Here is a 13400-nt window from a genome sequence, read left to right as displayed (position 1 = left end):
CAGCACGAGAAAACGATACAGCGCAACCAAACTGATACTGTTACATGATTGGCTGTTAGAGTGTCACTCCCCAAGTTGCTAGGTTACCAGAGAGTGAGTGTCTTTGTTAATGCAACCAAACTTGCTTTGCAACTTCTATTTTCTTCCGACGAAGAATAAAAAATTTCTAACGTCTTATCGAGCACTTATCGATCACGTGTCTATCGTGATACATATCGTTATCGTTTTATCGCCCAGCCCTATTAGAGAATCATCTCGACAAGTAGGCTACAAACTCTGCACCAGGTAAGATACAAAGAAGAAAGAAGAAGACTCCAGCTCTTTGTTTTGCAAGCTGGAACGTCAGGACCTTGTGTCCTGGACTCACCACTGACCTGCAGCAGGTAAACAACGCACGGAAGACTGCCGTCATTGACAGGGAACTCTCCCGACTAAATGTCGATATTGCCTGTCTTCAAGAGACCCGACTGGCTGACAGCGGCACCATCAGGGAAGCCAATTACACTTTCTTCTGGCAAGGAAAGCCTTCGGACGAACCTAGGCAGCAAGGTGTCAGCTTCTCTGTAAAGAACACACTTGTCGCCTTCATCGAGCCTCTGTCATCGGGCACTGAGAGGATCCTTGCTCTCCAGCTGTCAACATCATCAGGACCAGCCAACATCCTCAGCATGTATGCCCCAACCCTCTGCTCAAACCCAGAAGAAAACGACCAGTTCTACGAGGCACTGGATGAATCAATATCCAATATCCCAGTACTGAGGGCCTCTACCTACTAGGAGACTTCAATGTGAGAGTGGGAGCTGAAAACGAGGCATGGCCCACGAGGCATGTATGAAGGTATCAAGAAGGCAACAGGCCCACTCACCTCTAAGATCGTCTCACTTAAGTCCAAGACTGGCGAAGTCATCAAAGACCAGGGGAAACAGCTGCAGCACTGGCTTGAGCACTATCTCGAGCTGTACGCAACCCAAAACGTTGTCACTGACACCGCCTTAGACACCATCCCAGACCTGCCAGTCATGGAGGAACTAGACACATCACTCACCCTGGAAGAGCTCAGAAAAGCTATCGACTGCCTCGCTTGTGGGAAGGCCACTGGGAGTAATGGCATCCCGCCTGAAGTCCTTAAGATCGGGAAACCAGCACTACTCCAACCCCTGCATGAACTCTTCTGCCTCTGCTGGGGACAAGGACACATTGCCACTTTGCACAAGAACAAAGCATTGCTGAACTCCTCAGCATCGTTTGAAGGCTTTCGCACGTGTCGCCCTGGCGTGCCTGCAGACCCTAGCCTTTCGTATCTACCCCGATTCCCAGTGTGGTTTCTGAGCCGGCCGGTCAACTGTAGACATGATCTTCTCACTACGACAGCTGCAGGAGACGTGTCACGAGCAGCAGATGCCCCACTACACTGCCTTCATAGACCTGACCAAGGCGTTTGACCTGGTCAGCTGAAGTGGACTGACGGATGATGAAGAGAGAGATACACGCACATATATATATACACACACACACACACACTCAATCATTTTCTACCGCTTATCCGAACTTCTCGGCCTGTGCCTATCTCAGGCGTCATCGGGCATCAAGGCAGGATACACCCTGGACGGAGTGCCAACCCATCGCAGGGCACGCACACACACCACGCACACACACTCATTCACTCATGCAATCACACACTATGGACAATTTTCCAGAGATGCCAATCAACCTACCATACATGTCTTTGGACCGGGGGAGGAAACCCCGAGACACGGGGAGAACATGCAAACTCCGCACACACAAGGCAGAGGCGGGAATCGAACCACAGCCCTAGAGGTGTGAGGCGAACGTGCTACCCACTAAGCCACCGTGCCCCCCTACACACACACACACGCACACACACATTTATACACAAGCTCGCATCAATACACACATATACACCTGCAGATACACATGAACACATGTACACACATGCACACAAGCTCGAAAACACTTTAATTTAAGGAGACATGAACTCTGATTATGTTAGCGGCCACAGATCAATCTTGCTACATTTTTTCAATGTCTGGAGCTAGCCTAGCTAAAAGTGTAGCCAGCTAGCAGCAGTTTAGTCTTCATTACAGACAGTGTGAAGACAGAGTGAGAGTGGAAATGAAACAGAAACATCTGGAACATCAACATTTACCTCAGATATGATTATTAAAACCTGCTAACACAAATTACATGTATTTGAATTTTTTTACAAATGAATTTGTGTGTGTGTGTGTGTGTGTGTGTGTGTCTGTGTGATAGAGTCAGCCCCTGGGAAATAAGGTGGAGATGGAGATTGCTAGTATGTTGGAGAAAAACAGCACACTGCTAAAATTCGGGTATCATTTCACACAGCAGGGTCCACGCTTACGCTGTTCTAATGCTATGATGAACAACAATGACCTGGGTAACACACATACACACACACATACACACACACACTTCTGAATAACTGTCGAATGAAGTGAATTAAATGTTTGGGGTGAAATATTCCTAGATATAAGTCCTAAAAAAGCTAGCTAGTTAACTAAGCCTCGCAGAACATAGCTCAGCTAGCTCAGTGTAACCTTGCTGATGGTTTCTAGAAATCTTTAAGCACTAAAATTATTTTATATAACAATAGGAAAAAGGTTTTAATATAATGCTCATAAATGTAGCTTAATAGAGCAGCAATCTGTGGTTAGATATAATGTTGCCTCACAGTGACATGTAGCTAGCTTATCTTAGGTTACAGATTTCAGTCTGCTATTCAGTCCATTTTCCTAGCTAGAATGCTGTTAGATTGAGATCAAACTTCGAATAAACTCATTTCATGTGTGTTTTCAATTCCACTGAAGTGTTAGCAACTAGCGATTACCGGCACATACGGTACCTAGTGTATGTGACTAACTGTGAGGTGCTGTACTGAGTGTGTGTGAGGTGTGTGTGTGTGAGAACAGTGTGTGAGAACAGTGTGTGTGATTTGTGATGTGTGTGTGTGTGTGAACAGTGTGTGTGTGAACAGTGTGTGAGAAGAGTGTGTGTGATGTCTGTATGAGTGTGTGAGATGAGTGTGTGTGTGTCTGAACAGTGTGTGAGAAGAGTGCGTGTGATGTCTGTATGAGTGTGTGTGAGTGTGTGTGTGTGTGTGTGTGTGAGAAGAGTGTGTGTGATATTTGTGTGAAAAGAGTGTGTGTGAGAAGAGTGTGTGATGAGTGTGTGTTTATTGCAGTGCGTATAGTTCGCTCAGATTCAGACGGAGCCATAACCTTCACTCTGTCTGTCCCCGAGCTGGAGAGAGCCTTCTGTAAAAAATTCAAGTTCTCCTCCAAACCCAAGTAAATGTTTTATTTAAGACAAAATCTTCAAAGCTGCTACTTCCTGTCTGCAGAGCTCCACTTCCTGCTCTGTTTCAGCTTCGTCCTCACTTTCTGCTTCTCTTGTTTTCTGCTGGACTTTTTATTTCCTGAGAGATTTTTGTATTTATATTATTGTTCTTCAGACCTTCTTACTGGTGTTTTTTTGACTATCATTGAGATATTTGAAACAATAATAATTTCTTATGAGCACAATTCTAAATATCATATTTCAGTTGGCAGCGCATGTTGTTAGCAGTTGCAGATCTCTCACATCTTGGACTTTTTTATTGCCTCACAACTTTCCTCTTTCTCTCTGTGCATTACTTCCTCAAATTTTACTTACTTTCTAAATGTGTTCATGTTCAGTAATTTTAGTCTCTCACTCTCTCTCTCTGTCTTTGTCTCCCTCTCTCTGTCTCTCTCTCTCCCCCTCTCTCTGTCTCTCTGTCTCTGTCTCTCTCTCTCTCTCTCTCTCTCTCTCTCTCTCTCTCTCTCTCTCTCTCTCTCTCTGTCTCTCTCTCTCTGCAGTAAGAAAGAGAAGGCGTGAAAGTGGCCCAATTTTCCCCAAATGTCGGACAAACGTGTAGCAGGGGCCATGACACCATGAGAGTGCCCCTTGGTGGCCCGAAGGACTGCAGAGGCTGCATTCTTTCCTTTCCTCTCTGATTGTAATTCTACTGTAGTGCGCGCACACACAAACATACTCACACGCACGCACACACACACACACACACACACACACACACACACACACACACACACACACACACACACTTCTGACTAACTGTAGAATGAAGTGAATTAAATGTTGGAAGTGAAATATTCTAGAGGTTGTGAGTGTGTTGAAGATGGAGGTCGTGTTCAAAGGAAGTGATGATCTGCAGTGTATCAGTCACACACTTCTTGTCACCAAGCAGTAATTTGATATAAAACTCAGATTGTTTTGATGAGTTGTGTTTTATTTGCCTAATAAAATAATTGTGTTTGGATGTGTGTCAGGTTTATTTCTGAGAACAGCGGGCGGCAACTGAGTCCGTAAATGGGCTTTAAATAAGACGTCGGTCTGTAAGATAGCTAGTGCATATGAGCTAACTTGAGAGAATAATGTTAGCGTAATGCTAAAATAGCCACTTTATATTTGTTTTTATCTGTGGCCTTTTGGTTTGCTCCCCCCCTTCTCCGTCTCTCTCTGTCTCCTGCTGTATTTATGTTGATGGTCAATTTGTGTATAAACAAATTCAGATGGAAAAGAAATGAAAATGAGAACATTTAAAATAAATATATTATTTTTGACTCATCAATTTCTTTACTTTCATTTTTATAATGTAACATTTCCTTGAAGTCTTTAAGCTTACCAAAGCTTCATCATCATCATCATCATCAAGCCCACAAAGAGAGAGGAAACACAAAAACTGCAGTTTTTTTGTGCAGTATTTTTGTACTGAGAGTTGTGTATTGAGGGTTGTGTTCTGACAGTTGTGTAATGAGGGTTGCGTGTACTGAGAGTTGTGTGTACTGAGGGTTGTGTAATGAGAGCTGTTTGTACTGGGGGTTTTGTGTACTGAGGGTGGTGTGTATAGAGGGTTTTGTGTACTGAGGGTTGTGTGTACTGTGGGTGGTGTGTACAGAGAGTTGTGCACTGAGAGTTGCATGTACTGAGGATGGTGTGTACTGAGGGTGGTGTACTGAGAGTTGTGTGTATTGAGCAGTGAGTCTGATTCAGTGTCAGTTAACCAACACATCTAAAACACAAGAAACTAAAGTGCAGAGTTCATGGTTTATGAGACTGCATTCTTTTATTCAGACACATTTCATTTAAACAGTCATTTTTATTCACTCCTTTCCTTTTATTCGCCCTTTTCACAAAGCCAAGCAAACAGAAGATGCGATTATTGCTGAGAAGATCCCGGAAAGAAACAAAGTGCAAAGAAATTTCTTCACTTTCCTAAAGTTTTATACAAATGACTGATATTCAGCTTCTTCTTTTACCTGAAGTCTATATGTGCTGTCTTATGGAGAGAAAAACAGTAAAATGTTTTTGGCATGTTTTTGTTTGACAATGCAAAATAATAATAATAATAATAATAATAATAATAATAATAATAATAATAATAATAATAATAACATTTATTGCCTTCATTATATTACATTATTACAGATACATGCATAGATGAAGTTATTATATCTGGATTTGGGACACGTCCACGGTGTACAGTAGAAAAGGAGTCTACACTTCATGCACACTTCTGTAGCCTTTAATGACTCAGCATTTTGCTTTAAAGCTAAAATATGGCTTATATAGTGAAACGTTCTCCGTCCCAAACGCTAGATTTATTCCCTTTATATCAGTGACACTAAGATGTAGCTAGTGAACATTTCTGTGTTTGTTTAAGTAATGGAGGATAAACACAGGCGTTTGGGACACAGCCGAGATCTTTTTACACACTGAACCTGTGTGAGAGGAAGATGGTGAGACTGTGGTGTGAACTGCGCCCCCTGTTGTTACAAAGCGGAAGCGCATAAACGATCTGAACCTTAATTCTCTAAAGCTGAGTTTGTTCACTGTGGTGCTCTTACAAGTGTGTGTGTGTGTGTGTGTGTGTGTGTGTGTGTGTGTGTGTGTGTGTGTGTGTGTGTGTGTGTGTGTGTGTGTGTGTTATTTCTTCAGCATGTCCTGCAGTGGTCCTGGTAGATATTTCATCATTGTGTCCAGGATGCTCTCTTCCTCTTCGTCTTCGTCTCCACAGCCGGACGGCACGGCTTTCTTGGGGCGAGTCAGACTGCCTTCACTTGCTGCGTCTATTGCACCCTGAGCCTCGGCCTCGGCTACCTCACGCTTCTTCAGTCCGTACTGATGCAAGCACACACACGCACGCACACACGCACGCACACACACGCACACACACGCGCACACACACACAGACACACACAGACACGCACACACACACACACACACACATACAGACACACACATACAGACACACACACAGACACATACATACACACATAGGCACAAACACACACACAGACACATACAGACACACACATGCACACACACAGACACACACACACACAGACACATACAGACACACAGACACACACACAGACACACACATACGGACACACACATGCACAGACACAGACACATACAGACACACATACAGACACACAGACGCGCACACACGCAGACACAGACACACACAGACACATATACGCAGACAGACACACACAGACACACACACACAGACCCACACATACAGACACACACATACAGACACACATACAGAGACACACAGACACAGGCACACACACGATTCAGATAGAAGGTTAAAATGATAAAAACCATATTGCTTCACACAGTAAAGGTCACAGTACACCACAGGGTTCCTAAGTCATATTTTAAATATGTATGTTCTATATTTCCAGGGTTCTGTGTTCTCAGAACCCTATCTCCCCTCTAGTATTAGTTCCCAGGGTTCTATATTTCCAGGGTTCTGCGTTTCTAGAGTCCTATGCCCTATTTAACTGTTCTACGTTCATTGGGTTCTCAGATGAGACTATTAACAGTCAAATGAAGTTAGAACTGATTCCACAAAGTCGAGTGCTGTGTGTGAATGTTCTGCTGGCACAGTCAGGGCACTGCATAGTGCTGGACCAGTGATTTGGGACAGAGCCGGGCTGCTGCTTGTGATTGGTGGGTCTGAGGATGTACCTTGTCCCTGATGCCCTGCCGCATCACTTCCCTCTCAGCCTCCATCTTGGAGTACTTGGCCTTCCTCTCCTCCTCCTGCTGCCTCAGAGCCTCTTGCCTCTCCTCCTCTTTCTCTCGCTCTGCCTCTGGGTCTTTGTCTTCCTCTCCTCCCAACATCTTCCCCACATCCGGAGGCCCACCTACACACACACACATACATACACACACACAAACACACACACACACACACACACACACACACACACACACACACACACACACACACACACACACACACACACACACATTAGTGTTAATAACAGCAGCGTTAGTTGATGACTGACATGTGACACTGACTCATTAACCTGTCTTTGTCTTTCTGTTTCTCCCTCCATCTGTTTGTCTCTATTTTTCTTTTTATCCTCTCCCATATCTCTCTAACTCTCTATATCTCTCACCCCCCCTCTGTCTCTCAATTACTTTCACTCCATCTCTACTTCATTTTACCTCTTTCGATCACCCAACTCACCAAACCCTTTCTCTCTCTCTTCCTCAGTGCTGTACACGTTCTGATGCAGATAAATATTGAATATTCAAGCACACACACTCTCTCTCACACACACTCTCTCTCTCTTTCTCACTCTCACACACACACACTCTCTCTCTCACACTGTTAGCGTCTGTTACCTTCTTTCAGGTTAGCGTCTGACAGGTTATCATCTGTTAGTCTGTTAGCATTGGTCAAGTTAGAGTCTGTTAGCATCTGTCAGGTTAGTGTCTTTTAGCATCAGTCAGGTTGGTGTCTGTTAGCATCGGTCAGGGTAATGTCTGTTAGCATCTGTCAGTTTAGCGTCTGTTACAGTAGCATGTTAGGTTATTGTTTGTCAGGTTAGTGTATGTCATGTTAACATCTGTCAGGTTAATGTCTGCCAGGTTAGTGTCTGTTAGCATCAGTCAGGTTAGTGTCTGTTAGCATCTGTCAGTTTAGCGTCTGTTAGCATCTGTTAGGTTAGTGTTATTCAGGTTAGTGTCTGTCAGGTTCGCGTCTGTTAGCGTCTGTGATGTTAGTGTCTGTCAGGTTAACATATTATATATTATATATGTGTTCTAGTCTTGTCTTGTCAATGCCATTCTGTTTACACTGTGGAGCTTCTGTACTAGGACAAATTCCTCGTATGTGGAAACATTTTCTGAATCTGATTCTGACATCTGTCAGGTTAGCGTCTGTCAGGTTAACATCTGTAAGGTTAACGTCTGTCAGGTTAACATCTATTAGTATCTGTTAGGTTAGCATCTGTCAGGTTAGCATCTGTCATGTTAGTGTCTTTCAGGATAGTGTCTGTCAGGTTAGTGTCTGTCAGGTTAGGGTGTCAGGTTAACGTCTGTCGGGTTAGTGGATAGCAGGTTAGCCTCTGGCAGGTTAGCATCTGTCAGGTTAGTGTCTTTCAGGATAGTGTCTGTCAGGTTAACATCTGTCAGGTTAGTGTCTGTCAGGTTAGTGTCTTTCAGGATAGCATCTATCAGGTTAGTGTCTTTCAGTATATTGTCTCTCAGGTTAACGTCTGTCAGGATAGTGTCTGTCAGGTTAGTGTCTTTCAGGATAGTGTCTGTCAGGTTAGTGTCTGTCAGGTTAGTGTCTGTCAGGTTAGTGTCTTTCAGGATAGCATCTATCAGGTTAGTGTCTTTCAGGATATTGTCTCTCAGGTTAACGTCTTTCAGGATATTGTCTCTCAGGTTAACGTCTGTCAGGATTGTGTCTGTCAGGTTAGTGTCTTTCAGGATAGTGTCTGTCAGGTTAGTGTCTTTCAGGATAGCATCTATCAGGTTAGTGTCTTTCAGGATAGTGTCTGTCAGGTTAGTGTCTTTCAGGTTAGCGTCTGTCAGGATAGTGTCTGTCAGGTTAACATCTGTCAGGTTAGTGTCTTTCAGGATAGTATCTGTCAGGTTAGTGTCTTTCAGGATAGTGTCTGTCAGGTTAAGGTCTGTCAGGTTAGCATTTGTCAGGTTAGCATCTGTCAGTTTAGTGTCTTTCAGGATAGTATCTGTCAGGTTAGTGTCTTTCAGGATAGTGTCTGTCAGGTTAACATCTGTCAGGTTAGTGTCTGTCAGGTTAGTGTCTTTCAGGATAGCATCTATCAGGTTAGTGTCTTTCAGGATATTGTCTCTCAGGTTAACGTCTGTCAGGATAGTGTCTGTCAGGTTAGTGTCTTTCAGGATAGTGTCTGTCAGGTTAGTGTCTGTCAGGTTAGTGTCTGTCAGGTTAGTGTCTTTCAGGATAGCATCTATCAGGTTAGTGTCTTTCAGGATATTGTCTCTCAGGTTAACGTCTGTCAGGATAGTGTCTGTCAGGTTAGTGTCTTTCAGGATAGTGTCTGTCAGGTTAGTGTCTTTCAGGATAGCATCTATCAGGTTAGTGTCTTTCAGGATATTGTCTCTCAGGTTAACGTCTGTCAGGATAGTGTCTGTCAGGTTAGTGTCTTTCAGGATAGTGTCTGTCAGGTTAGTGTCTGTCAGGTTAGTGTCTTTCAGGATAGTGTCTGTCAGGTTAGCATCTGTCAGGTTAAGGTCTTTCAGGATAGTGTGTGTCAGGTTAGTGTCTGTCAGGTTAGCGTGTCAGGTTAACATCTGTCAGGTTAGTGGATAGCAGGTTAGCATCTGTCAGGTTAGCATCTGTCAGGTTAGTGTCTTTCAGGATAGTGTCTGTCAGGTTAACATCTGTCAGGTTAGTGTCTGTCAGGTTAGTGTCTTTCAGGATAGCATCTGTCAGGTTAGTGTCTTTCAGGATATTGTCTGTCAGGTTAACATCTGTCAGGATAGTGTCTTTCAGGTTAACGTCTGTCAGGATAGTGGCTGTCAGGTTAGTGTCTTTCAGGATAGTGTCTGTCAGGTTAGCGTGTCAGGTTAATGTCTGTCAGGTTAGTGTCTGGCAGGTTAGCATCTGGCAGGTTAGCATCTGGCAGGTTAGTGTCTTTCAGGTTAGTGTCTGTCAGGTTAGTGTCTTTCAGGATAGTGTCTGTCAGGTTAATGTCTGTCAGGTTAGCATTTGTCAGGTTAGCGTCTGTCAGGTTAGTGTCTTTCAGGATAGTGTCTGTCAGGTTAACATCTGTCAGGTTAGTGTCTTTCAGGATAGTATCTGTCAGGTTAGTGTCTTTCAGGATAGTGTCTATCAGGTTAAGGTCTGTCAGGTTAGCATCTGTCAGGTTAGCATCTGTCAGTTTAGTGTCTTTCAGGATAGTGTCTGTCAGGTTAACGTCTGACAGGTTAGCATTTGTCAGGTTAGCGTCTGTCAGGTTAGCGTCTGTCATGTTAGCACCTGTTAGCCAGTGAGCTCCAGTCTGTGTTCATGAATTCTTCTGATATCTGAGTGCAGTGTTACAGAATGACTGTAGCTGAAATCCGGGACAACATTAAACATTGCTGCAGCTGCTGCGGCACTCAAATGCTGACTCTGGCCATTTAACACAACCACTTCATCACACACACATACACTCACACACACACTGCACCCACCTCCCATCGCTGCCTTCATCACGAAATTCATGGCTCTGCTCTAGTCTCAGGGTTCAGTACAGAGTCTTGTGTTTGTTCACCTGCAGTGTGAAAGGCAGAGAGAAGGACTGAGTCACACAGACACACTTCATCTTTCACTTTTATTCTTTTTTTATTGATTTGTTCATTTATTCTGATGACAGTAGGCTAAAGGTGAAATGAGCTGATATGGTTTTAATCTTTTTAATTATTAAGTTTATAGTGAAGCTTCCGATACAATTCAGACTTTTAATCAGGGAGGCGTGGCAAAAGGGGGCAGAGTTATATCAATCTATCCTGAGAAGGGAAGAGCTTCTTTTTATTCAAGATGGCCGCCAGCTTAACCTCAGCTAGCTAAATATTTATCTCAGACTAGAAAGATTATCACTACTACCAGAAACATCAACCTATTTACACTAAGCTCCTAATGTCTGCCAGAAATAACACTGATCATTACACAGAATGATGATGTTATACACATCACCATGGCTATGGTAAAAAACATGTATATTATTCATGTTGAAGCCAATTTAATTCTCTGCCTTGTTGAATCCTTAAAGCTGAGCTAGTAGTGAGTAGTGATATAAACTGTTTATGTAGAAATATATTTCAGTAAATCAGCACTGTTTCTGCACAACATTCAGCCTTCTTCTATACATTGATGTGATTATTAATAGCTATAAATGTTCACTAATTTCTTTGTCATTTGTGAATCTAAAGCTTTTCATCTTGTGATTTAATGCTAAAGATTTACATGAAATGGTCAATAACATGGATTACATTATTACATTCATAATATCAAATTATTACATTCATAATCGTAATATGTCACATTATTACATTCATAATCTGATGAATAATGATGTTGGAGGATTAATTACAGCTAATAAAAATATAATATAACAAAGGTGACCAGATTAATTTTATGTGTGTATATATATATATATATATATTTATATATATATATATATATATATATATATATATATATATATATATGCAAACATTGCTTTTTGCGAAAACAAGGATTGTAGTATATTTAGAAAACAAATAAAACAATCATTGAAATACAAAAATATCTTAGTACAAACATTAACTGTCGCATTTTGCTTTATAGAGCAGAGCTTTAAAGTGACTCGTATGCGCATGCGCGCTGTCCGCTCACTCAGACACAGAGGAACACTGGCTGCGTCCCAAACCACCAAACCTCACACTACAGCGCACAAGGACATGTTTGTGAGTTAGTGTAGATATGATGATTAATAAGGTAAACAACACTGCTATCTAAACAGGGTAACTGTAAGATAAGGATATATATATATATATATATATATATATATATATATATATATATATATATATATATATATATATATATATATATATATGAAGGTAACTAAGTGACCTAGTTAGCAGCCAATGTTACTACTCAGTTGAGGACGGAGCCATTGCGCTGTTACTAGACTATGTAGACTATGTAGTATGCGGGTTATGGATGTCGCCATGGCGACCGGCAGGTGATGGCGGTTTATTTCTGATAAAAAAAAATCACCTGAATTTGGTTGAAATGTAGTTAATATAGTAATACTGACTGAAACAAAGTGTAACACTACAGTACGTACATAATGCATACTAACTATAGTGTATATAGTACAGTATAGTGTATATTGTGTGTATAGTGTGTGTTTATTGTGTGTGTGTACCTGCTGCGGGAGATCCTGCGTCCTGCGAGATCGTGATGCCTCTCGTCCCAGCGCGTGCTTCCGTTCACCTCTGTGTGTGTGTGTGTGTGTGTGTGTGTGTGTGTGTGTGTGTGTGTGTGTGTGTGTGTGTGTGTGTGTGTGTGTGTGTGTGTGTGTGTGTGTGTGTGTGTGTGTGTGTGTGTGTGTGTGTGTATGTGTGTATGTGTGTGTGTCCGGCTGCAGCTCGGATTGAGGATGATGCTGATGATGATCCTGCACTTTTTTTTTACGACACTGGAGACCCCTTAATCACGTGATCAACACTTTCAGCTCAGTGATGATAAAACCTTTAAAGCACTAAACATGCTCTCTCTCTCTCTCTCTCTCTCTCTCTCTCTCTCTCTCTCTCTCTCTCTCTCTCTCTCTTTGATAAAGTGCCAATACTTTTATCTCATGCTTTAAAGTAATAGAAATAGAAGAGTTTTCTCTGCCTTAATGTGTGAAGTAGAGACACATGAGCACATGTCTCACACAGACACACACACACACACACGCGCGCGTGCACTCACACACACACCTCAAGGACAGTGACAGGTCAGAAATGCTGCAAGTGCAAACAACAATAAGATTTAGATTTCTTTGCCCTTCATTTCTATCTTTCTTTCTCTTTGCCTCCAGTCACTGCAGTGTGCTATGACAGAGTGAGGCTGTCTTTAACATGCATGGCTCGTTTCCACCATTTTGCCCTCTGTGCTTCAGGACTCTAACCACACTCCCCCTTCTCTCTCTCTCTCTCTCTCTCTCTCTCTCTCTCTCTCTCTCTCTCTCTCTCTCTCTCTCTCTCTCTCTCTCTATCTATCTATCTCGTGTCTGTATATCTCGCATGCCCCTGCATTGCGGTGTTAGTGCTCTCACCACCGCACTGCTGCTGCATTTTGGCACTTACATCCATCACTGACAAGATCCTCTCCTCGCTCCGTCCTCCCTTCACTCTCTCTGGCACTCACTCTGCGAACACTCACTCACTCGCTCATCACGTCATCTCTCTCTCGCAGCGCGCGCGCGCGCGCACGCTTTACGCCATCTCGTGCTCACGTTTATCGCACTCGCGCGCTCGCGCGCGTCGCGAGAGCAGCAGAGACTCTCGAG

The 13400-nt window shown here is 42.9% G+C and overlaps 2 protein-coding genes across 4 annotated transcripts in view; one reads left to right on the top strand and one right to left on the bottom strand.

The window, feature by feature from the left end:
- Positions 1-4339, top strand: part of tmod1 (tropomodulin 1) — an 11817-nt gene extending 7478 nt beyond the window's left edge. For 2 of the 3 annotated variants that reach the window (XM_027134666.2, XM_027134667.2), the window contains exons 9-11: positions 2275-2419; positions 3224-3329; positions 3879-4339. In XM_027134666.2, coding sequence (XP_026990467.1) covers positions 2275-2419; positions 3224-3329; positions 3879-3897 — 270 coding nt within the window. In that variant the 3' untranslated portion in view covers positions 3898-4339. The remainder of the gene's footprint in view (positions 1-2274; positions 2420-3223; positions 3330-3878) is intronic. The other variant, XM_027134668.2, reaches the window with a different exon arrangement.
- A 1595-nt stretch (positions 4340-5934) lies between these two features.
- cplx2l (complexin 2, like) lies at positions 5935-12451 on the bottom strand. Its single transcript, XM_027134677.2, has 4 exons — positions 12273-12451; positions 10552-10631; positions 7063-7241; positions 5935-6201 (listed from the first exon to the last, which is right to left on the bottom strand). Exons 2-4 carry the CDS (start codon positions 10580-10582, stop codon positions 6007-6009), a joined length of 405 nt encoding a protein of 134 aa, XP_026990478.1. The 5' UTR covers positions 10583-10631; positions 12273-12451; the 3' UTR covers positions 5935-6006.
- Between the last annotated feature and the right edge of the window lie 949 nt (positions 12452-13400).

This window comes from Tachysurus fulvidraco, chromosome 7 (assembly GCF_022655615.1).
Source record: "Tachysurus fulvidraco isolate hzauxx_2018 chromosome 7, HZAU_PFXX_2.0, whole genome shotgun sequence".
NCBI classification, from domain to species: domain Eukaryota; kingdom Metazoa; phylum Chordata; class Actinopteri; order Siluriformes; family Bagridae; genus Tachysurus; species Tachysurus fulvidraco.
The sequence above is the reverse complement of the archived record's forward strand: the minus strand, read 5'-3'. Positions and strand labels throughout refer to the sequence as shown.